The 25959-nt window shown below is 45.9% G+C and overlaps 1 protein-coding gene across 1 annotated transcript in view; it reads right to left on the bottom strand.

Moving 5' to 3' along the window:
* Nucleotides 1-25959, bottom strand: part of COL27A1 (collagen, type XXVII, alpha 1) — a 162211-nt gene that overhangs the window by 96909 nt on the left and 39343 nt on the right. Inside the window, exons 6-12 of the mRNA XM_009319352.1 lie at nt 25851-25904; nt 23760-23813; nt 18391-18435; nt 17443-17496; nt 15043-15087; nt 12609-12662; nt 11330-11374 (exon numbers count right to left, since the gene is read on the bottom strand). Coding sequence (XP_009317627.1) covers nt 11330-11374; nt 12609-12662; nt 15043-15087; nt 17443-17496; nt 18391-18435; nt 23760-23813; nt 25851-25904 — 351 coding nt within the window. The remainder of the gene's footprint in view (nt 1-11329; nt 11375-12608; nt 12663-15042; nt 15088-17442; nt 17497-18390; nt 18436-23759; nt 23814-25850; nt 25905-25959) is intronic.

The following is a 25959-nucleotide window of genomic DNA, read 5'->3' as shown; positions in this document are numbered from 1 at the left end:
AGACTGCCTTGGAATATTTTGCTGTTCACAGTCATACAACTTGCCAAGGAAAATATGAGTGTGCATAGACTGATACTGTACTTACGCTGCTGCAGATTTCAGTCACAGCCTTCAGCGTTCCCCCAGATGTACCTTTCCTTTCTCAGAGGGCAGAGCTGGGCACAGAGTGACCCACAGTTGCCACTGAGCAGCCTGGCCCTGGGGCTGCTAAGGTCTTGCCAATGTGGGAAGGTTTTACGACTTTGAATAGTACAATTAAATCAATGTAACTACAGCAGCATAATATCATCTGGAGGAATGCTTGCTCCAGACTAAGAGCATTTTCTAAATTTGGTTTAAATCTCTTCCAACATGATATAAACAATGCACTCCTCTGCCAGAATAAAAGTGTCCAGATAAGGAACTATTTAAATTCATATATTTCCCACTAATCTCTTATGCCTCAGTTTCTAGTACTAACTTCGCTGCTTAAAGATAAAGACATAGGAGATTTGAGGCACTTGGTAATAGAGTTAATAAAAATCTAGCTTTTACATAGGCTTTCCAACAGTAGATCTCCAAGTATTTAAAAAAGCAGATTATTCCCATTTTGAAGGTGGAGAGCTGAGTACCTGAGGTCACTTGGCCAAGCTACCCAGTAAGAGACTCGATAATAAAACCCATTCACGGCACAATGTGTCTCACCCCGCAGAGCTAGGGTTTCTGCCCATCCTCAAGATAGGATGGAAAAGGGTCAAAGTGGCAGGAAACAGAGAAGAAAGCCCAGAACAGTGTGGGCAGGCATCATTGCTACAACAGCCAGGCCCAAGACAACACTCAGCAGTGAAGCCCCGTCCCTGCCAACACCTGATCGTCCTTAACACGCCACCCGCTCTGCTGGCATGAGCACCCTTCCCAGCCTAGGCTCACAGATCTCTGGGGTGATGCGTGGTCCCCTGGTACTTTTTGGCCCGAGCTGTAAAACAAACCCAGAGGAGGAGACAAAAGGAAAGAGTAGCTTCAATTCAACAAACCCCAGGCATCCTAGCCCAATATTTGAACTTGGCAACGCAAGTATTAACAGTCGTTTGCACATTAAATGAGACCAAGGCTGGTGGCTGTGGCATGAAGGAGGATATTTCAGCATCCATATCGTCTCCAAAGACCCAAACCAGGTTGTGAAAGCTATCCCAACACAGTCCTGTGCACAGCAGGAAACAATCAATCTTCTAAGCCCCTAATGAAAAAGAAAGCACTTTCTTTCCATGGGGTAAGCAGTAGCAGTTTAAACCACAATAACAGTTCCAGTGACCACAGTGTCCTAATTTATTGGATCTCACATGTCTGTAAAAGCTATTTTTTCAGTGCCTCTCCCCTCCTGCCTGAGCCTAAAGGACAAAGATGTTCCTCAGGAACAAAACTAGCACTATTCAACCAAAACAAGCAGCCTAGGAATTACAAGCGGACTTTGTTATCTCGTTTGTTTCATTCCTGTAAGCAGCACTACCTCTCCTCTCCTGTGCACTGCTCCAGCAGCCTGAGGAGCCCAAACTGAGGGAGAACACATGGGGCAGGAAGCTCATTTTATGGCGCTGGCGGACAGGCAGGTCGCAACTGGCAGCCTGTTACAGGGGACTTGTGAACGAGACTAAAGAGCCCAGCACATTCAGAGTCTCCTGACCTTCCCAAAGTGAGTGCAGAGGGTTTTTTGGTACAGAAAATCCACCGTTTTTCAGGGTGCAGCTGTTTTTCCAGGAATACTGGTCCATGGAAATTATGCTCAAGAATTGGGATGGCAAAGAACAACACCCTAGTGAAAAATATCAAGTCATGCATCCTGCCTGCTCTGTGGGAAGGAGGGGACATGCAAAGAAGGATGAGGGCCGGGAAGGGATGGCAAATGGCAGCAGAGCTAGGAGGAAAATGCTCAACTAACAAGTTCTGTCGGCCAAGAGCCAGTGGGGTGCTCCTCCGCAGTGGCTGAAGTCAGGTATGACAAAACTTCTGGCTCTATCTCACAGCTGGGAAATACAGAGAGGAGGTGGGGAAAAAAAGTCCAGCTGAATGGATTTCGTATTGTCTGAAGGAGAAGTTCAATGAAAGAAGCAAGATGAAGCTTGAAGAGGAGTTGGAGAAAAAGCATACAAGCAGATGCTTTGCAGTAAGCAAGATCCAGGTGCTTCTGTGCTCTCCTGTCCCCACCTCAAGCAGAGCTTTACAGTGGCTGCACAGTTTGTCATAGAATCATAGAATCATTATTAAGGTTGGAAAAGACCTCTAAGATCATCGAGTCCAACCATCGACCCAACACCCCCATGCCCACTAAACCATGTCCCTAAGTGCCTCATCTACACGTCTTTTAAATACCTCCAGGGATGGTGACTCAACCACGTCCCTGGGCAGCCTGTTCCAATGTTTAACCACTCTTTCAGTAAAGACATTTTTCCTCACATCCAATCTAAACCTCCCCTGGCGCAACTTGAGGCCATTTCCTCTCGTCCTATCGCTTGTTACTTGGGAGAAGAGACCGACCCCCACCTCGCTACAGCCTCCTTTCAGGTAGTTGTAGAGAGTGATGAGGTCTCCCCTCAGCCTCCTTTTCTCCAGGTCAAACAACCCCAGTCCCCTCAGCCGCTCCTCATCAGACTTGTTCTCCAGACCCCTCACCAGCCTCGTTGCCCTTCTCTGGACACGCTCTAACACCTCACTGCACTCAGTGAAGATGAGGAACCACTATTAGAGAGGGAACTGAGACAGAGAGAGATACAAACTGATTTACCCCGGGTAACACTGAGAAGTCCGGAGCTGAACCAGTAACTAAATCTCTATCTTTGAGATCCTGCAGTAGTGCCTCAATCCCTTTTCATCCACGCTCCCTGCAAAGGGCATCCTTTCATTGGCCAGGAGACTCCTGCTGAGAACAACCAGACCTAGACAGACACTGGAACCAGCTCCTCCTGCATCAGGGGATTACATCCCCCTCCACCTCCCCTTCCTTTCTTCCTCTGCTTAAAACAAACAGAGCGGCCTGCCCTTTCTTGCTGTTGTCAGCCAAAGGGTTGCTCCCGGTCTGAGCAGACGCCATCACTTCTTGTCTCTTGTCCCTGGAAGCAGCTGTCCTCAGGGAAGCAGACCAATGAGATGCACCATGTCCTTTGCTTCCCCAAGGCCTTTTCAGGTGTGCGCATGTGGGTGGATGTGTTGTATGTATACAACATCTGATTCAGTTTAAAACACTTTCCCTGATGGAGTAAGGGAGGCAGTCTGGCAGCTGCTGCTCCAAGGAATCCTGGCAGGTCTTCACGCCAACAGAATCCTTCTCCAAAAATAGGATTTTATTTTCCTGTTGGCTGAAGGTGAAGCTGCTCAAACCAACCAACCCTCCTGTCTTGTCTGCGAAAGATTCTATTTGCCAGTTGGCTCCGGCTGGGTGAATCACTGCCCAAGAGTCTCCCCAGGGATGGAGCTTGCAAGTCAAACAATTTAAACAAAAAGAAAAAAGGCGGTGGTGGGGAAGCAGGGCTGAGGGTGAGAGAAGGCATTCACTGGAAAAAAAGGAGGAGAATAAAATAAACAAGTGTAGCTTATGTTGGCAGCTTACACCTCTGAGAGCATTCTTGGTGGAGAGAGCAGACATGAGCCCCTCCACAGGTGGGCTCGAAGGCAAGCAGGCTGGCTCAGACGCAGCGCTGGTTCCTAGAGCGGCGAGAGTCACCCTAAAGGGAGCCTGGCAAACCCCGTGCTCCCGGCATGCCTGCTCACTAGCTTTAGTTCATGTGGCTATGCAGGAGCCTTTGCCTTCTGCTCAGTCTAGACCTGGGGCTGTGATGGCTTTCATCCCTGCAAAGAAGGGAGATGCCACCCTCAGCTGGCTACGGGACTGACGGTCCTGCTGCAGTTCTGCTCCTTTGTCACCCGAAAGGGAGTTTTGCTCTCTCTCCTTGGGAGACTTCACAGCTCCGTGTCACATCCTCTTTGGATAAAGATTTCATGGTATTTTTAAACACAACTATCCCTCCAGCTGCGGGAGCACAGCCCTCCAGGGCAGCCCGTTCAACCTGAACACCAGCAAAAGACCCCCGAAGCCCCTTCAGCCAAACATGACTGAAGTTAACTGACAGCCCCTCCACCTCTTGCCCATCTGCTTTGTTGCTTTTATGCTTGTATATGACCTCTTTCCCCGTCCGTGGGGCTCTAACAGAGTGCAGATTACACAGACCCAATTACCTAATGCTGAAGAGCACTGAATCTGCCACTGCTCCTGATTATTTATGGCCAAGATTTCCAAATCAAGCAGCCTCCTCTTTAAGAAAGTCAAGCAGCTCTGGTGATCGAAATGTTTTCAGACTCAAAAGTGATGGTTGCATTATTTTTTCCTTATAATTTCTAATGAAAATAATTTTTGGGCTTTGATCTGATTTATGAATGAACATTTCCCTGAAGGAAGAAAGATGCTCTTGCACTTAGGAGACCTTGGTTCAAGTCTTCACGAGCTTTTTGAATGACGATGGATAAGTCACTTAGGGACATTCTTGGAAACAAACCATCTTTGGGTTTGTTTCTTTTCTTTCAGTAGAAGTCATGGGCCTTGGCACATTTCGAACCTTTTTCCCTGTGTTTTCAGTACTTCGTTTTGCCCATTCTTTAAAAAATGAAATACATGCTAATATTGTCCACCTTGCCAGGTTATCTGGATGATGTAATCATGAACATAGGAACACGTGCTGATATCAGAGTGATAAGTAACCATGCAAGCACCTCACCACAGAGATTTGGGAAACTCCAGACATGTGGAACACAACTGGGGCCAAAAAGAGACGGTGACATTTGCTCTGGGCTCACGCCTGCATTTCAGAGTGGTGAACTAGGCCCAGAAGGGAGGAGAGACCAGCTGCCCAGTTTCAGTGTCCAACTTAAGCATTAAAAAAGTCACTGATTGCTCAGACCAAATCTACTTTAAAAATTTAGGTTAATAAAGAAAAAATATAGCAAAGAACTGACTTAGATGGCTAACAGGAAAAATCCAGTTCACAGGCTAAAACTTTCTCAGTAACAGAGGAGCTTGGCTTATTACTAGTTTTCAGGACCTCCACTTGACTTCTCATGCAAAGAGAATGCTTAAGAGCATATTTTTTTAAAAAATCAATCAGTTCCTGAAGAAGGCACCAAACTTTTTGGTGTTATGCTGGGGTATTGGCACAAGACTGAGAGAGTCCTGTCCATCAACTCCTACAGGCCATTTGTGCTCCTTCCTGCAGCTCATCTTGTGGATTTACCTGTACAAATAGGTCTTCAGCCTGCACATTTCTCCACTAACTTTAGCTGGCCACATCTGAAAGTACATCTCTATATGCACAGGGCCTACAGCTGAAGCTGAACTGGGACACCAGCTGGGAAGGAATGCTTTATGGGTTGGAGGATGAGTTCGTCAAGTGCTCAGGTGAATCAGGCCTGAGCAGTGAAGTTATGTGGAAGAGTAAATATTTATTTTCTGAGGATATATATGGATAACATCATTTAGGATCAGTTAAAAAATCATTCCCATTTCTTTCAAATCTTAGCAAATGGCTTGTGGACCAACACACTGAACTACCACCTAGCTAAGTGGGAAACCACAGTTTATCCCTACCTTTAGAAATTTTTCAATTTTCATTACAGTATTTCTTTAAAATGTTTCTCAGTGTTTAAAGAGAAGTACAGCTCCGTTCTTCCTCCTTTTTTTTTGGTAGGTAACAAGGTCTCCATGACAAAAGAGACACGGCTGGACCCTTAGCAGCCCACGCGATCCGTGATACTCAGTGCTGTAGGTGAGAGCTCTTAGGGTGTATGCCTATGTCATGTTTCTTATGAGAAAAGCCATATGGGCTGCCTCTTTGCACCCCCAGGGAGCCCACTCAAGTCAACTGGAGTTTGGCAATTATTCGTTAAAGAAGAGGTACTTCAAAATGTTGTTACCAGTTTCCCAAATCTCAACTTGTGTGATGCAGGAGACTCTCACTTGGTTCACTCCAAATGCAAGGAAGGACCTCAGCTGCATCCAAAGCAGAGAAAAGATTGGAGCAAGAAGAGAGTTGTTGTTTATCGTCTTAGTCCCTACAGAGAGGAGCAAAATTTATTTTCTCAGTAATGTGCGGTTATGCCAGCCTTTCCAGACACATGGCAAAACATGTCCCCCCATTGTTTGTATGGACAACAGCTGAGCCTGTGTAACTTGGCAAAGCCCCATGCACTTACGTTCAGTGCTAAGTTATCTTAGCCATATATCAAAAGGTCGGGGGAAGCTGTAAAACGAAACCTTCCTAACCCAAAGGCAGCCCTGCTTTTTACTATCTAGTGTCTCCCACAAGGCAATGTCTTTTCATACACTGCAGCAACCTACCCATAATGGTGGGGAGTGCAGGGGTATCACATGCACTTCTAACAACTTATCAGATGAAGAAAAAAGAGTGTGTTGAGGGTTGCTGTTCACTGGAGGCCGGAGTTAAGACATTAACTTTATAAGTCAGCATGGAAGAAGACAGTAGACATGAAAAATAGCCTGGCAAGAAGGCGCCGCCACATTACAAGCTGAGAGCTGGCAAGGGGGACCCCGACTGTGGTCAGCTCATGGAAAACGGATGCCGGATTCGGCAGCTTGCCACCGCGTTGATGCTCACAACAAATACTGAGGCTACGTTAGAGTGGCTGTCAGATCACTGCTGGCTCTCGCAACCTCCACATTGGGGCTGACAGGCTGTCCTGGTTTCAGCTGGGATAGAGTTAATTTTCTTCCTAGTAGCTGGTACAGTGCTGTGTTTTGGATTTAGGATGAGAATAATGTTGATAACACACCGATGTTTTAGTTGTTGCTAAGTAGTGCTTACACTAATCAAGGACTTTTCAGATTCTCCTGCCCTGCCAGCGAGAAGCTGGGAGGGGGCACAGCCAGGACAGCTGACCCAAACTGGCCAAAGGGACATTCCATACCATGGGACGTCATGCTCAGTACACAAACTGGGGGGAGTTGGCCCAGAGGGGGCCGCTGCTTGAGGACTGGCTGGGCATCGGTCAGCAGGTGGTGAGCAACTGCATTGTGCATCACTTATTTTGTATATTCTGTTATTATTATTATTTCCCCTTCCTTTTCTGCCCTATTGAACTGTCTTTATCTCAATCCACGAATTTTACTTTTTTTTTTCCTGATTCTCTCCCCCATCCCACTGAGGGGGAGAGTGAGCGAATGGCTGTGTGGTGTTTAGCTGCCTGCCGGGTTAATCCACAACACAGGCAGAGGGAAGGGAGACTTCTGGACTAACCTCTGCACTGATCCCTAATACTTAAAATCCACATGCCACTTTATAGCGGCTCTTCCTTGACATCTGAGCAGTAATCCTTGGCACTTACATGCTAAGTTTCAGCCCCTGAGCTCAAAGGAGAGCCGAGCGTGTTATCCCTGTTTTGCACACAGCCAAGAAGAGCCAAACATACTGTCTGAAGTTGCATGCCACGGGGAGAAACCAGGTCCTGTACCCTCTTCCTCCCCCTGTGCAGTCACCAAGCAATGCAGCATCTCCCCACCTTGCCTTGGCAGACTCCAGCCATTCTCACAGGCAGAGGTGTCAGCCTATCTGGCCGCGCATCCTGAGTGCAAACCCTCCCTCTGTGCCTGCTACTTACATGGTCTACTCCCGTCAAGCTGTCTCCTCGGAGCAGCACTTCGGCAACATGCTGGCACTTGCCAAAGGCTGCGCAGAGCAAGTGTCAGGAGGCATTTGCCTTCCTTGCCTGAGTTTAGCAGGCGGGCAGGAACCCCCATCATGCCACCCGACAGCTGGCGGGACACAGCTGCGTACCACTCACAAATACGAGCTACAGGAGGACAAAAGAACCAACAGTAACGAGGAGCACAGCTAGGCAGGCTGGGGAGCCAAAATGCCTGCTCGTGGTATTAATGACTTGCTCATGCTGCTGTTACCTAAACCTTCCAGCCCTGGGGATGGTCTGATCCTCTGCTGTTTTGTAATCCAACTGATGGACCTTTTGGGCCAGGCCTTTTCTTTCACGAGGTGTTTGCACGGTACCTGACACGGTGAGGCTCCGAGCATTCAACTGGGCTCCAGGTATGGGACCAGCAGCACCAACAGGTTCTCAGAAGAATATAAGGAAACCTCAGCTGTGTTTGGCTAAATTGTGAATAGACCTCAGACAAACCCAGGAATTACTAAGTATGTCTTGGAACTAAACTTTGCTCCTTCCTTTCTATACCTTTTAAAACACTACTACTAATAAAACACATTGTAAGGAAAATTCAGGCATAAGAGAGCACAGCTGGTGCCGTATTGATACTCTACATGAAGAAAGAGATACAAGCACCCATCAATAACAAAGATGAACAAAACAAGAACTCAAAGCTCTTTGGATACATTTCCTGAAAGTTCCCCTTTAAGTCTCTTTCTCTAACAGGGCGTGAGAACTTCTGAAAATATTACACTCTATCTGAAGGTTAATACAATCTGCAGCGCAGACATTTCTGATCGTAGCTACCCATCTCCCACAGCATAAGAAAAGCGTATCACTTTCAGCTTTGCACTCCTTGAATGATGACTAGCTATATCTCCTCTTCCGGTGGGTTACCTCCTTCAGTGACAATACATCTCCTTTCTAAAGATGAATTAGGACTGATACATCGCCTATGCATGCCATGATAGAAGGCAACAACAGCTTCTCTCATTCCTTCCCCCCAGCACGGTGTGGACCACAGCCCTGCTGCCCTCACAGCAATGGGGCCTTTTTTTCTCCTCTATTATTATTTTTTTTTTGGCCAGCTGCTCAACTGAACACCATAAAAATCCACAAAAACACCATAAAAAGCCATTCTTTTCAGCCACTGCATTGGCAAGACTGAAGGTTTAAGCAACCAGTTGCTTCGGCTCCAGGCCTCCAGCCTACCTCTAAAACAGGCAGCAGATCCAGAGACGTACAGACTCATGTTATTTCAGTCTCCCTAGTGCATTGTACTTTAATCATAATTCTCCCCCTAGCCCACCCCCTACCCTCTCCTTGCTCAAGAGTTCGCCAGGGCCCATATGTTAGAAATGCACTCGCCTCCTACGTTGCTGATGCACTGCAGGGAGAGCAGAGCGGGAGGTGGAGTCAGCTGTTTCCACGACAGATTCACCATGTCCCTCACAGCTCTGCAAAACTTAACTTCCCTGGAAGGGTTTCAAGATCTGACTCATGTCCAGTTCTTCTATTTTAATCATTCCCTCTTACATCATTCTCGGAGGCCCACGGTGTCACATGCAAACTCCCCCAGCCCCCCGCGCCCCCTCTGCTGAGCACTTAATCTGTTGCCGTCTCTCATCCCAAACAAAACTAGGTAGAGAAATACATTTGATACCAACTCCTTCCCTACTCTCCAGAGCATTTACTAGCTTTGGATGGTAGCTAATAAGGGCTTCCAAGAGCTCTCCATCGCAGTGACAACACTGAAATAGAACAGGAACAGTAGCTGCGCCAACAAACCTCGCGGCGCAGGGATGCGAGAGACCAGAAAAATCACAGCAGGCTCACTAACACTGCAAACCAGCTGGGAGACAGCACAGGCCAGGAGATAAGTGTTGGGAAGGGAACCAGGTTAAGCTGGTTCCTACTTTCCATTCTCCCAGTGACTTCCTGAATAACTCTGGATGTCACTTAATCTTCTTGTTCACGCTCAGAAGTACAAATCATCAGCATCGGTCCATTCAAGATTTCTTATTAAACCTGATATCATGAAACGGGGACGGAGCCAAAACTCTCTGAAAGAGCTGAGTAGAACAAAGGTGCTCACACGCAACCATTTAATCCCTTCTCTAGATCCCATGAATGCCTCCACGGTTGAGAGATTCCCCGCTGATCTCAGGGGAGCCCCTTGTTTGTAACAGTGACTGCCAGGCAAAAACTCTTGCCTGGAAGATTACAAATGCTAGCCAAACAACAGCTGGAACGCTTTGAGCCTTCAGCATGCTCTCTGCAGAAACAAGGCAGAGAGCAGAAACCCTGTACCTAACGACAGTTGCTTTGTTTGTTTTACTCTGGTCAATGAGTCATCATTACATCGACTGGCTCTCTGCAACTATTCATCACAGAGGTTTCTGGTGCAACCAGCGGCGTACAAAACCGTAAGGTCTGGTACAGATTTCTACTACCCCCCCGCCAAAAAATCTGCTCGACCTCCCCCCATCCCAGGGAGAGAAGAACAGCTAGCTGGGTGAATGTGACACTGTCGGGATGTTTGCGTGGCTTTTACTGTGAGAACACCAGCAAGCAGTAGGCGTGGGACTCCTGGAAAGTACTCATTCGCATGCAAGGGTGACAAGGGGAAAGCACTGGATTTTTCCATGTGTGGGTGAGTGGACATTTTACAAGGAGCCTGTGAGTGCAATGATATCAGGAGATCGAGAGGAACTCAGGCGAACACGAAGGACAAGGTGCAAAGGCAATGAGACACACCAGAGCACGAACGTGCCTGATCTCCCTGCTGACTGCTGGAGCAAAAAACTTTATACATTTTGCTAAAGGAAGCATGCAGAATTGCTTGGAAGAAGGCTGATGTGGGAAAGGCTTTCCCTTCTGTCCTTTCCCTGTTTCCTCTACTAATTTCAGTACTTTCCCCACCTGTTTTTATTTTGCTTTTTGCTACAGTCAGCAGAAACACCCTTCTTCTTCTATACAGCTCTCACAGTTTCCACCTTGTATTCAGCCCTACCTGCAAACACCTCTTCCTCCTGGTCAAGCTCTCAAATCTACCTGGTCTCCTTACTCCTCAAACATGTCTTCATCTGGTGTGTTATTTCTTTACCTCTGTACCACCACCAAGGACAAAAAAGGTTTCTATATAAAAGTGCACTCACATTATACAAACCAGGATGGTACAAGGGTTGGAGAGAATCACAGCAAAGAGGCAAACGTGATGGGACTGGTGGGAGCACGGCGCAGTAGATGTAACAGAGCGAGCACAGACACCTGGGATGCTGCAGTCATGGTGGGGAATTAAAAAGTGCATACAGGGAAGAGGCTGGCCAGAGGGAGGACAGAGGGGAAGATGTTGCAGAAGAGAATCCAAGAAGTGTAAGATGCAAGGGAGCATGGAGACAGTGCGAAAAAGAACAAAAACGCCTGTGAAGTGGGCAGAGCATGGAAGAAAAGAAGAGAACAATATTTGTATCTTCAGTTTTCTTCCTGCTTGAGAAAAGAGACATGGAAAGGTTTGTCTGATCTCCCCATTTAGTTCCCATCAGAAGATATGAAGGGACCCAGCCAAAAGCCAGATGTTTTGTTTCCAGTTTCATTCAACAAGGTCTGCATAATAGACGAGGAAAAACTTTACCGGCCTACCCATCTTGCCCCTCTTCCCAGGAACTCCAGGGATCCCCTGCAAGGAAAACACACAGAGAAAAAAAATAATAGGTCTGGTTGAGAAAGCAAACAGCCAACCAACAATACAAAACAAAACTAGAAGAGAAAGGGGAATGTAAAACAGGCTAATGACTGCGGCATTGTTCAGGAATCAAAATGTCAACTACTTGCAGTCAGCTGCGAGAGCAGAAGACAATTAACCTTCACCCACTAACTACGGCCCTCCCTGAGGACACACGCAGGCAGCATCCACACCCAGGGCAACAGGCTGAAGCTGTGCTTAGCAGGAGCAGTCATTAAGCTACTGGTCTGGAAGCAAATGAAGGCCACTGCCAAGGCACTCACTGGAGAACTTCTGTTTATGTTTCTTATTTAGTTATACAAGCATTAAATCAGCGACTCTAGAGCGCAGGGTAGTCCCCTCCCAGGCAGGCACACACACACTCACTCCCACATGCTCCCGGGGCCTCTCTTGTTTCTGGAGCTTGCATATGAGGGAGAAAAATCTGGAATAAAACAATCTTCATCTTCCAGTGACCTTCCTTAGGAGCTCTTGCAGTGGGAGGAGGGGGTCCTTGGATGGGTAGAGATCGGGCAGGTGGGGGGACGTGGGGGAGAAGAGCAAAAAAGCAAGGGAGGTCCTGCAAAGCTCTGAACACGTGGGTTTGGAGAAGGCACGATGAACAGGATGGGGGGAAGGGAGGACACATGGGAACAGCAGCCACAGCTGCCCATCCACAGGCCCCAGTCTTGACTGCCCAACTCAATGCAACTGGAAGGAAAGTCATTGTCAGAAAGCCCCAGGCACTGCCCCTTCCAAGAGCCAGTCTCTTTCCAGACGCCACCAGTTGGACACCCAAAATGCTGGGACACTGTGGCTGGGATGTCACTCCCGTGGGAGCAGGGAATTTCCATGTACATTCTCCCCCCGCGCCCCATCCCACTAAGATGAATTAGTAAGGGGGAGGAGGAAGGCAGGTTTAAGTGAAGGAAAATATAGAAAAACTCCTCTCTACTCAACAGTGAGGTCTGATGACCCTGTCTGAAGGCTAGGTTTTCCTGACCTGTATGGCAACATCATACAGGGACACAGGTCTTCATGCAAGGGTAGAAACAGGCTAAAGAAGGCATGATTAAACATTAGGCATGCTCGCCTCTTTCCTCAGGAACAAGGGATAGAGAAGGTTACAACAGGCTCTGAAGAACTGTATTCAAGCAGCACACCAAGGTTTTCTTCACAAAATACTCACTCGTTCTCCATCAGCCCCTGGTAGCCCAAATAATCCTGGGAGACCAATATATCCCTAAAGAAAAGAGGAAACAAGTAGTCAAATACATTTCTCCATTAGCAACCAGTCAGTCTGTCTTTCCTGAACAGCAGAACATCCTCCAGCGTTGGTCAATGGCAGCCGTGATGAAATAAACCTTGAGGCAAGTGTATATGCCCATGGACTGCATGGTGCTGGCTTCCACGATGTAGTCCAAGGGCACATACCCTCACACCAGGGATCATGAGGACTCCAGGCAGGAAGAGGCCAGCAGGAAGAAACCTTACCTGGGCTGGCTCTGAGTGTACCTGAGGGAAGCGGAGCTTGGTTGAAGGTTAGTAAGAGTGATAGCAAAAGTAATCCACATGCCTACACCCCCTTTCATCTCTCCAAGGGGTCTTTCCCTGCCTTTGGCACTTATTCCCAACTGTGTTGCGAAAATGTCCTGTTGTACCAAGCCCTTTCTGCTTGTTTTATGTCACACGTTGGTCACACACTGCAGCCCCTTCTCACGCAAACAACACCTCCTCCTGGCGTGCAAGGCTGCTGACCACCCTGCTGCTGAGAGAGGAGCAAATCGGTAACGGTTCTGCCTAAAGCCTTTCCCTGCAAACTCTGGTGCACCACCAAGACCTTCTGCAAGCACTTTGTCAACCCAAGCACCAAGGGCCCTGCCTGGGCAGGGAGAGGCTGAGCGTGCCATTTCAGGCTCTTAAGATTGGTGTACGAGGCTCAACTCGCACATACGTACAGATCCTCTGTCACCCAACTGTAAAGAAGCCCCCTTTGCACCAACACGTTTCACATAAAATCCGCTCCTTCCACGCTCATCAGCAGGCGTGGCATTCTCAAGTACGCGACTCTTTTCTATGGCCTTGGGATCCTGCTCAGACAGGACACAAATGCTACATTTCCCTTCCCTTGCAACAATTGAAGCCTTGTGTTTAATCCTCTTTGCTCAGCAGTTAGTACAAAGTTACCTTGTGTGCTAGTCCTTTGCAAAGGACTAATTTGTGCCAAACATGCAGAATCAAGAGGAAGTGGATTTCAGCAGGGAGCCCCCTCAGTGGCACCTCACTGTTAACAAGAGCCAAGCGCTAACACTGATTTTCTCTCATCTTTCTTTCTCCATCATCGCTAAATCTCTTACTGTCAACCCCACCAATTTTTTCCCACCAGTCCATCGCTCCCCTTAGGGATGATACCTAGCCGGGAAATAGGGCCGCATTAAAATGATGCTGTCTGCCTTTGCCTCCTGAACCCCAAGACAAACCATGTAACTCCTGAACTACTTCCTGCAGAAGAAAAAACAGAGGCGGGGGACGGAGGAGAGCCCACAGTTGGCTCCCTCAAGCCACAAAATGCAGATATCTCACCTTAGTACCCAATTCTGATTGAGTGAGAAATGCCTTTCTTGGGTAGCTATAAGTATTTCAGTCTGGGTGTATTTCAGGGGTGCAAAGTGGAAAGTAATTTTCAAGTCTTACATTCTGCACATCTCTCACATGATAATTATACGAGGTCCTGGTTAGGCCAGTGAAACAGATGCACCAGGGAAAGCTTTATCACTTGCAGAAGTAAGGTGAGCAAGCTGTGCTATCTCAGATCTTCCTCTCTCCTGCAGGACACTGAACACGCCGTCTCCCTTCCCAGCGCAGGAATACAGCTAGCTACAGGGTCAGCATTTGTTTATTCCTTGCACTTTTCCTAGAGATGAAAGCCAGCTGGTTGAATTTACTGGATATAGAGAAAGTATCACATGTTAGAGAAAGGGGGGATTTTATTGGCTCAGAATCTCATTGTGAATTTATAATTGCAGGAAAAGAATAAACTGTGATTAACAAGAGTCTTAATTGGTAAAGAAATAAAAATCATCCTTTGCAGTGAGAATGAACCCCCAACAATTCAATTCGGTGAGCAAAACTAGGCAGAACAGAGATATTAATATTTGTATTTGCACATGGCTTCAAGATGCTGGCTTGCTATTCTGCATAATGATATAAATCACTCCCAAACTCAGGACTATACCTAAAAGAGCCCATATTCAGCATGGTCGAAGACCGCTGAAGCACACTTACTGACACCAAAGGGGCCTTTGGGAGATGGGGCTTGCAGAAAGTTCAGACTTTGGTCTTTGGTAGGAATTTGTATGCCATTCTTTCCTCTCCTGCAATGTGAACTCTGAAGGGGTTGACTTTGTATCATCAGCACTGTTGGTGAACTTTGATCTTGGTACATTCCACGTTTAATTTAAAAAATTTAGCAGTGCTTCAATAAACAAGTGGTGCGCAGTTCAAATCCCCAGAATCCAACAAATTAAAGGAACCAGTCTCAGGATTGCAAAACTAAGGATAAAGTTTCTTGAGAAGTTTTTGGTAAAAACAAGTAGAGAAAAGACAAATGAAAGGCTGCTTACCCGACTGCCTTTTGGACCAGCTTCCCCTATGGGGCCAGGTAAACCCTGGAACAGAAGGGAAAAAACAAAGACAAATGTGGACAGGCTTTAACTTAACCTAATGAGCAGTGCCAAATCCCCAGCACTGTCCCTGCGTGGTTCTGCTTTCAGTGCCGAGTCCAAGGCGTATCAACAAAGGAGAAAAAAGGACAAAATGATACAAATAACAAACCTCCCATTGTTGGGGAGCTGGGACTCTGCAGAACCTGAGACCGCTGCACATAGCGAGCCTTCCCCAGGGCTGAAGTAGAGATTTCTGATCATAAAGACCAAAAAGGCTAATGCAGCAGGGTGCACAGAGGTTGCGTTACACTTCAGATGCGACACACAGTGATGCTCTGTACCCAACAGCTCTCGATTCCTTTTCCTGCCTAACTGAACACATGCATAGCAAATGACAAATGTATTTCAATGCCTGTTTAGGGAACACAGGCTGGCCCTGATGCAGTGAGAAAGCCCCTCGAATTTCTACAGCCTACAAAGTCACTTAGCAGTGCAGGTACTGCGTATCTCTAACCTTTTGCAGCATCAACAGCTATGGAAAGAATTGAAAATACATTCCTCATTCTACTTCTATGCCTATTGCTGCTCACTTAAAGTACTGTGAAAAAGAACCCTGTAAAAATGCATAATGAATTTTCATGTTTATTGTCTTCTAGCAAGTTTCCAGTTATTTTTTTCCTAGTACCAAATGTTGTTGGGGTTTTTTGGAAGGGAGGGGGGAAAAAAAAAGGCTAACTCCATATTTTCTTTAGCTGGCAGCACTGCACACTCAGCCTGGGATCTGAAAGTCAGGTTGTGCTCTTCCCTGGCTCATGCACCGTTGCCAAAGATTTCAGCCATCGGGGTGAAGTTAACAATTCTGCCTATGATGCGCAAATCAAAACAGAGCCAAGCTCTCTCTCCCATAGCACGGCAGAGCCAGCACAGCTGACAGGAGTAACAAGTAGTAAAATCTCAGTAAAGTAAACAGCTCTGATGCTGGATACACACAGCATTCAGATATGCTGAAAAAATCACTTTCCTGACCCAAACCACATTTAAGAAAGCACTTTTGCTCTTTGTATGTCAAGCGCAAAGATTTCACCCTGCTTATCTGATGGGCAGAACACTGCTGTGAATTGCTAAACAGCATTCGTTAACCTTGTATGACCAATATAGCTTGGACTGCTTCATATTAGTCATCGAACACACATTCACACCTAGGAGATTCTTTGGCATGCAAATCTCTAAGAGCCTTTCAGAGTATGAATTGAGCATTTAATCAGGTGCATAAAACTCTCATCTGGTTCTACCATCTGCACTCTCCAGCGTGCATCTGTATATTCCACCTAAAATTTGCTAAGCTAGGTATCAATTTAATTTCAGATTTAAAATAGTCTGAGGCACGGGGAATGCAGACTTGTTCTGCATATCTAGTTCATGTTTAGTCCAATAAACTACACATCTGGGTAAAAACTCAGATACGAACTCATGACAAGTCTGAAATGCTCATGGCAGACTGCTTGGGGTCTCTGACATCTGCCTAGCCTCTTAGCTATGTACTTAAATATAAATGTAGGGGAACCCAACATTTATATGTCCATTTTAGAAAACCATGACAAACTCATTTCCCTGTAAAATGTTACAGGGCCAGGTCTTCTGCCCTCCGACAGATTCCATTTCGGCTCTTACAAATGCTTCCTGTTAATTTTCTTCCTACTACTCAGCATCTTACATGAGTAAGACAATAAAGTGTCCAATTTTGATTCATTTGCCTTTGCACACTCCTCCCTTCCTAAAGTTGTCTTTGTGCATTTTTTTCAGAATGAAAACAAAGACTTGGTTTTATTTCATCATCTTTTTTGCAGCTGCAAATATGATATATATCGTCCATGTATAATTTTATATGTATGTATATATATGATTATGCTAGTGCATTTTACTAATGAGAGTACATCTAAATCTTTTCTTTTGGTAATATGCCTTCTTCTGTCCCAGATTTCTAATGTGGTCAAAATTAGATGTAAAATGTGCCTGAAAGTGAAGGGTTAGCAGCTTGCAGGTATGTTTCTCTGCTCTGCTGTTTTGGGTTTTTTCCCCTGTTGTTATACTGAAGCAAAAATTTGTCAGATTTTGCTATAGAAATTCAGATTTTATCTGTCACAGGCATAAAAGACTTTCTAACAACCTTAGTGTCCCCCAGAGTTGAAAGACCGTGTCATCAATACAGCATCTTGGGGAGTACAGAGGGAAAATATTCAGACATATTCTAGAGGTCTGCACTGTCTTTAGTGGGGCATGTATTTAGCAGGGCATATATTTAGCTACCTGCACACCCAAATCCCTAGTCTGTGCACAGCACGATGAGATTTACTGCACCTGCCTGCCAGGATAACCTTTGGCACCTGGACTTCCATCTGGTCCTCGTTCGCCCTTTGGAAAGAAAAAAGAAAAGGCACAGAAGGTAAGGTGAATGTCACACTTGGGAAGCCTTTTTAGCCGCTTCATTCTTTGAGCTGAGGGGAAAGGAGGGTGGAATGGATTAACCCAACGCAAATTTATAGAGAGGAAGAAAATATTAAGAGTAGACAGCAAAATAAATTAATGAGGGGGGAAAACACACAGAAGCCAAGTCAATAGGATCCATGCATTAAGCAAGTGTTGCTATTTCTCCTTCTCCCTCCATCTGCAGTGAAAGCAGCAGATAGTTTGAAACAAGGAGGCTAAGAGAAGGTGCAAGGCTGCATCTATATCTGGCATATGGAACCGTTTTACTGGTGGGGAAGCACTGCCAAAATTCTTCAAAACTAAATGGATTCATGCATAATATCCTTTAACATCATTGCTAACAGGGCCTGCTATTCATTGCCTTTTTTTTTTTTTCTGAACTGCAAACATCAGACTTAACCAAATAAAGAGGGGGGAGAAAAGGGGAGAGGGGGAATGGGCTTTGGGAGGGGAATTACGTGTTAGTACATAATATGATGTGGTTAGTAAACTCCAGGTGAAATTAATGTAAAAGGAAAAATAAAGGGGGAGTAGGGTAAGTTGGTATTTCTTCCACCATGTAAACTTAACGTGGTTGAGCAATAAAAATTAGAAATTAAATTTAGAAACTCCAAGGCAGTCTCCTCCCACCATCCTGCTGGTGCTTGGTCAGTTGCTGGCAGGACGGGAGTTCGCTGAGCATCCCCTGTGTGTACCAAGCCGCCCCTGGAAGGAGCTGGCTGTCCACACTGAGCAGGCTGTACAGGATCCAAACTAGCATCAGAGTCAGCAAATCCAGCCCTCTTTAAAGGTTCACTGTTGGAAACTGGGAAGACTCACCTGGTCTCCAGGGTGACCTGGTGGTCCAGGGTAGCCTTTATACCCCTGTTGAAATAGGATGGAAAAGATTAATAATAATAAGAAAAAAAAAAAAAAGAATAATAAAATAATCTGGTTTTGGTTTGAATTTCTCTTTGCAGGTGGGAGTAAAGTTCTGAGGAGAAGCAGGTCTTTGGATATGGGATAGCACTACACAATCACGCAAACTTTTAACGTGCTGCTTTGTTCTAGCATCACCCAAACCCTGCCGACGTTCCCAGCCTGCTGCAACGCGGCGTGGCAGCAGCAGCCTGCACCCGCCGGGGTCTGGCCTGGTGGTTACTCAAGACGGACTTGCTCCATGAACAGACTTAGAGCTGTATCTACAATCAGATCTGTCTATTTGTAATCTACACCTTTAGCAAAGCTATCCTTAATCCTTAAGAAACCACAGGCTTGTAGGGTGAAATGTTGGCTTTGGGCAAGTTAAGGGACTACACAACATGAGTCACTTGCACTTCAGAGTGCTCACTTTTGCTTTAGAACTTGAAATGCCGTAGAAAACACCAAAATAACCATTTACTGTCACAGGAAACTTCAATTTTGTTTCTAGCTTGAATTTGTCTAGCTTCCAGCTTTTCTAATTTAATTATTACAAGGTATGACAAGGTCCAGGGTCCTTCATTATGAAGTTACCTAAAATGGTGAGCAAGCTGTCTCTTAACCTGCTCTCTGCTGAATTAATTAGAATGAGTTTCTTAATCCAGCTTGCTAGCTGGCAAGTGTTGCAGGCTTCAAATCATTCTCACAGGTCTTTCATAAACCTGCTTCAGTTTTTCAGTATTTTTTTTTGAGATGCAGACACTGGAGCGGAACAAAGGTAGCCTGTTCAACTGCAGACTGATCAGTATGTATTTTAAGAGTTTGCTTTCTCCAGGATTTACCTAAAACTCTCTTCAAACACTGAGTAAATTCTGCAAGTGACAGGCACTTCAGATTTTTTTTCTCTCTCCTTTATTATCTTGCTTCAGCTATTTAAAACAAACTCGTTTCCATCAAGTGGAGTCAGAGCAGATTAGAAGATTAAATTCAGTTACAGAGATGACTGTTTAGCTGGGCTATTAGCAAGATTTAAAAAAAAGGGCAGAAAATTTAACTTGAAACAAATGGAGAGAGAAAATAAACAAGAAACAATCCTTGCACAAATGCTACAGAAGTAACAAAATGCTTTCAGGGTGGGTTACAATTGCTAATTATAACTCAGCCTCTGCTACTCACCCTGTCCCCAGGCCAGGGCTCCTGGCACACATTGCCTGTCTGCGAAACCCACAGGGGAGCATCCCCCTGCTCTGGAAGCCATAATCAAACCCCGGTTTGGCCGAGGACTTGGCCTTTTGCTTCACTCACCAGATGAACCCAGGCCTGTTTCTGCTCCCAGGTCCACACCTCTGCTTAACGGCTTTTTTATTCTTCCCATGGGCTACTCTAGACCTGCAGCCTAAGCCTTCGCTGGCGGAGGTATGCAATGCTCTCAGCCATCCTGGCTACTACCTACTCCCCTTTGCATTCCTCCTTGCTCATTATTTCAGACGTTTTGGCCTGGAAAAGTGTCGATTCCCTTTTCACCAATTCTCTCCTGCTTGACTTTGCTGATGTATCAGGGCCCGCTCTTTTGCCTGAGCTGCACCTCCTGAGAAGGTGGTGGCTGACCTGAAACACCATTTGGCTACCGGCTGGCCCTTATTTGAACCACCTCAAAGGTCCTTTCTCTGAACGCTGCTAGTGCATTTCAGCCAGTGGCTCCTAACTGGAAGTGCCTCAGCAGCTCTTGGAGCAGGACCAGCAGATGGGACTCCCTGCCCCTCTCCAGGAATCTGCCCCATGAGATCCTCTCTTGCTTATCCTCTCCCTGGCTCCTTGACAGAGGCTCAGCATCAGCAGAAAGGAGGGAGGATACTCCACCCTGGTTGGGTGTCTGACCTGAAGGTGAAGGCATGTTGTGAAGGTCCAAGGCCCACCTGGGTGTGGAAGGCCCAGTATCCGTATCACCCGTCCCGGGAGCGTGGACCAGCAGGGCATGGTGCAGATGGAAAGCGTCTGTTTTGCCCCCGCCCCCCTTCCAGAGAGAGCTGCCAACAGAAACAGCCCTGGGTTCAGCATCTCCAGACGTGCCCTGGGATTTAGCACGGAGCCCATGGGGTTTCCTCCTGGGGCCTCTGCCCAGCTCCTCCAGCCACAGCCTGGAGCAGGAAATACCTTTGTCTCCAGACAGCTGGAGCACCTACTTCCACGGATACAAACACTTGGAGATGTCTCGCTCCCTCCACTTTCTTATCGAAAGAGGTGCCTAGCTCGGCTGCTCCGAATCATTCTGCTCTGACTGGGTTCCTGTAGGACAGGCATTTTCAAGCCTGCAATGTCCACCCAGAGCAGGTGGTTAGATGGTAGCCCCTTGAGATGCTCAAAGCATGTCCTGAGCTAACGTCTGCACCAAGCATTGCATTGCTATCTCTATAACGGTAAGTGAATGGCACTTAAGTTAAACATGTAGACACTCTCCTACCGTTGCATCCTATTAAATATCCTCCTCACTAAATACAATGAGCTCTGGGAAGCTTCAGATGTGTGTTTCTTCATAGTATGCTGCAGTTATTTCTGTCTCAGATTAATTATAGTGAGGAGAAAACAGAAAAGCTTGTATATGCTAAAGTTGGCTGCAACGTGAAAGTATTTACCTGCTAAAATCCTCTTCAAATAGCACTAAAATGACAGGGCAGAGGGTATGAAAACAACTGCATTTTCTCTTTTATCCAAACACTTCCTGATGATTACAGGGTGCTCAACACAAAGGGCTGTGATTTAGAAAGGAAATTGCACTCCAACGAAGGATTTACTCATCTGTGATGATATTTATAATCCACGCTCTCCTAGCTGAAAAGGATCATCCTGCACTTTGATAGGAAATGTGAAGAGTAAAGAGACCCAGTGAATGAGATCTGCATGACACGATGTGTTTTGAAGCACTGACCAATTCCCAGCTCTGTCTTTACTCTCTGAGTGACTTTAACGAAGCTTTTTCTCTCTCACTGCTGCTGTCTTCTACAATCTTGCACTTTGCTACAACCATTTTCTCCTCCACAGCTGGGAGGCTGGGAGCAATGATGCAGCGCTCTGCTGAGATATATCTGCAAGGCAACTGTAGTCTGCAGCCCACAAACAAAAGCCAAAGCCCACAGACACCTCGTAGGCACCAGAGGGAAGGGCAGAGTGGACATCCAAGTCCTGCCACCGTTCCCAAGAACTGCTAGTCAGCAAAAGCAACGTTTGCTCTGCGTGGAGAGGATTATATCTGCTGCTTGAAAAGCAGGTTCATATATTCATAGATGGGTGCAGGCAAAATGACTTTGGGGGTGCTCTGAGATCAGACTCTCCAGTCCTACAAGGAGCAAAGGTCTGCATTCACAAGGCAGGCACTGTGGTGTGAGCTGCGTTATCCAAACCCATATGCTGCTTGGTTGTGGCTCCAGCTCATGCTGCTGAGCCAGTTGTTTCACTTAGTGGGAAAAGTATTTTGTTTCCTCTGGTGAAATATTTTGCCTATTTGAAGTTTCTACATGGTGTTTTCAGATCAAAACCCTTAGAGCTCTTTGTGCAGTCCCTCCATGGAGTGAGCAGAAGGGATGTCCATTTCCAAGGTGTTGCTGTTTTCTGGTAGCCAAGATGTGTTGCCCACCTTCAGCCAAACACCAGCATATTTTCACTGGGAGAATGCCAGCAGGGAATCCAGATAAAAAAAGATTTTTTTCCAAACGTTTCTCCAACAGCTGTAAACTTTTTCTTAATGCAGGATGCTAATAAAAGCCAGGTTACACCAAAAACACTGCCAGACTAGTGCTACTGGGAGGTGGTTTTTTTAAGCTGCACCAAAGGAAAAATTGCAGCATCCAACTTGCTCATTACTCGAAGAAACAGAAGCATACTCCTGCCTTTGCCCTGTCCTGGGGGAGCTGAAATCAGATGTGAAGGCCATGTGCTGGATGCAGGAATGTTTGTTCAATCTCCTATTCCTTCTCCGCTTTTTCCACTATGAGTCCTTGCACTCCTGACATTGCATTTTGCTGATCGTAACCACAAGGTTTTGTTTTATGAGCTGTTATACCAGGAAAATGGTATTCTTTTCACCCTATTTGTTAGAACTTGTTTGTGACAGCAAAAGATCAGTTATTAATCACTCTGCTGCTCCTAGCTCCACACAGCACCCCAAGCATGACCAGCCTTGGGAGCAGAAAAACAAATCCAGCCCCTACTCTTGGCAATTCGATTCCAATATAAAGCATACAAACAATCATGGAGAGGGAGGGTTTCTTTCAGCCTCCTCCACACCTTCTTTCTCTCCCCAGAGTCTTAAAGCATACCCGAGTAGGTGTTTGTGTGCAGCTAATTGGCCTGAAGAACAGTATATCTTCAACGGCCCCTTGACTGATGAAGTGATTGAAACAAGATGCTAATTTTAACCATTCAGCTTAGTTGTGTCAATATTGGCTTGCTGGAAAGGGGAATCATGCCCACTGAGCCCAACTATCAAACAGCTCCCTGCAACAGGTCCAGCTTCCACAAAACCAAACCAACCTACCAACACAGCCTGGAAATGGAAGGTCAACTGAAGCGTCCTTGATATATAAAAGACGTGAGCTCAAGGTATGGATTGCTAAGGTATTGCTGTGCAGACTTGCATGCATGAATACAAGCACATACGCTAATGCAACATGAAGGCAGGGATGGATCTTGTGCTCTATCCCCATATATCCTTTTCTAGGCACGGGTATGTTGTTGGTGATGTTAATGATGTTGAAACATCAATATGGAAGCAAATAAAGTAAAACCTGACCAGTGCTGTCAGTCTCCAAGCAAAATAGCGCGAAGGCATACAGATATTTTGTTTGAAGTATGCTTTACCAGGAGAGACAGTCAAGGTTTCCGTGGAATGTCTAAATCTGTTCTGAATCCAACCTTTGAGTACTGATGCCGGTTGTAGATCCATTTAGTTTACATATTGGCTGAACCAGACCTAAATTCAGCTTGCGAATGAAGACCCAGTATCAGGGTGCAGAGGGATGATGCAGTGCAATGGGACACGGAATGCAAAGAAGGAACAGAAATCTGGATCCATAATTTCATCTCTTACGTAAGTCTTGCTGGTACAACCTTTAGGCAGTTGCTTCAGCCTATGTCCCAGTTTATACACCTGTGAAAGGTGTATAAAGCATCTTAAGGCATAAGACTTTTTCGCTGGGTACTAGGACTCAATTAAATCTTTTAGGCAGAGTTAGAGGAGAACATTTTAAAATAAAAATAATGATCTAATTCACTAGAAAAGAACATATTCTTACCTTTCTACCAGGTGGCCCAGGGAACCCAGTCAAACCAGGTAAGCCCACGTCTCCCTGTAGGAAGCAAGCAAGTTGAATTAGTTTTCAGCAACGTTTTACCTATGCCTAGCGTACTGTTACCGGAATTATTTTGCTGACAGTAGCACCCAACTATTGATATTTCTGATTCTAATCGCAACTCTTCAAAAAGTGACTGGATAAGAAGTGTAGATTTAAAATTCATCTCTATTAACTGGCTCAGATAAATAATAAACCCAGTTAAATAATGGCAGCTGTTGCTACAGTCCAGCTTTTTGCCAGCAGAATGAATGCTTTTTTTTTCAATGATCTCATTCAGACACATGCTTCATTTGCCTTTTGACAGGCATCTAAATCACCAAGGCAAGAAAATTTTAGCTTTTAAATGCAACAAGAACAACAGGTACCTCCTGCCAAATCCTGTGATTGTGCTCATACTACATTACTGCACTGGTTCAGCCCACGCTCCAGTTCAGATGGCGCTGACGGTATAATTATTTAACCTGCCTATATGACATGGCTTGAACCTTTGCAGGCTGCTGGTGGGAGGGTTTTTTCAGTGGCCTGTGCTTCTGGAAAGGGATTGCATCACATCCCAGCTGGCATACACAAATCATCATAGGAACGGAGAAGCGTTTTGCTGCGAGATCTCTCTGACATCCAATCCATTCGTACAAGCCCATTTTGGCCTCCTCTGATTAGGATCAAAAACCCCTTTAGAGTCTCTACCACTGTGCTGTGTCTGCTTACTGAAAATGCATTTGGAGTATCTAGCTTGAAAATTAGGCATCACTCCAAACTCCTGCTGGAAACTCCTTGTTTCTATTACTGCTAACAGGAATAAAGCCTTGTTAACATGAGCTAAAAGTGATCTGGATCTCTCCCTTTCTTATATTGAGCATGCTTGCAAGAAAACGGTTCCAGGCTCTGCGGGTGGATGATTTCCATGTGATGCCATTCTGATGTAGTGTACCAGAAATTACAAAAGGCACCTCGTGCTGTTAAGTTAAAAGCATCGTTTCAGACTTAGCCATCTCAATGTTTTCTAGTGTCACTCTCCATCTTGCATTTGTGTGGCTTGCTGTGCTTCATCAAGGCATCTGGTTTCAAACGAAGGGCCTAAGTTCTTCATGGCTGATGCTTTCTATTAGCTGTGCATTTATAGCAAGGCTTATGATGAAAGGAAGAGAACCAGGCTTCTTGCCCTGGACATGAGTTATGAAGTATTGTGCAGGTACCACTGAAAGAGCTAATCGAGGTAGATGTTGTGGAGCCCTGATCACTCTTCTATTCATTTCTAGACTTCTGTGAGGCCTTGTTGCCTCAGTAAAAATTGCTCAGCTGTGAAACAGCAAAAATGGGAGTTGTAACTTACTGAAAAGAATCAGCAGAACCCTGATCCTTAACGATTGCTAAATCCAGAAACCAGCTACACTTCCCAGTTGTGTGCTTTGTGTTGATTTGAGTAGACCTTGGTGGAAAGGCCACTGGTTGTCACACAGCAGGGCCCATGCGCTGGCAGTGCAACGGTCTGAGAAGCCTCCCTTTCTCCACCAGTGGGACGGCACGGCTGCTCTCAGAGTACCGATCTGCTGTAGGCTGTGTATGTGACGTGAGGCAAAGCACTGTTTCTCAGCTCCTCGTCAAGAACACCCTTTCCTTTGCCTTCAAGTTTTTTATTGCTTACACTGGGATTGCCTCTTTCTACAGCTGCATGCCCAGAGCTGGCAAGGTGTGGCTGTATCTCACATGCGCTAGTTTAAATACCTAGCTTAAGTAGCCACATGCTTACAGCAGCAGGGACTTAAGTTTGGGCTGTAGATTATGCATAAAATGGATAAACACTTGGACAACAAAAAGCTGTGGCAGCAGGCATTTCAGTGCACTGTGGTCAATACCTTAGCTAACTCTCTTTACTCCTGAATCCCAGGGTCTAAGTCTTAATTTTCAGTCCTGAGTCTACTTGAGTAGCTGTGATGCTTGTGGCTGCAGTATGGACTCCCTCCATGTGTACGTGCAGGGCTTAAAGCGCACCGTGGTCTTGATGCCTGTGCACTCTGGGCAACATCTTACCTTCTGTCCATTGCGAGCTTTTCCAGGTGACAACCCAGGATCACCTTTCTGACCCTGAAATGAAAAACTTTCATTAATGACATAATCCAAGGACCCAGGCTATAGATGT

This window comes from Pygoscelis adeliae, unplaced genomic scaffold (genome assembly GCF_000699105.1).
Source record: "Pygoscelis adeliae isolate BGI_AS28 unplaced genomic scaffold, ASM69910v1 Scaffold270, whole genome shotgun sequence".
NCBI lineage: Eukaryota > Metazoa > Chordata > Aves > Sphenisciformes > Spheniscidae > Pygoscelis > Pygoscelis adeliae.
The sequence above is the reverse complement of the archived record's forward strand: the minus strand, read 5'-3'. Positions and strand labels throughout refer to the sequence as shown.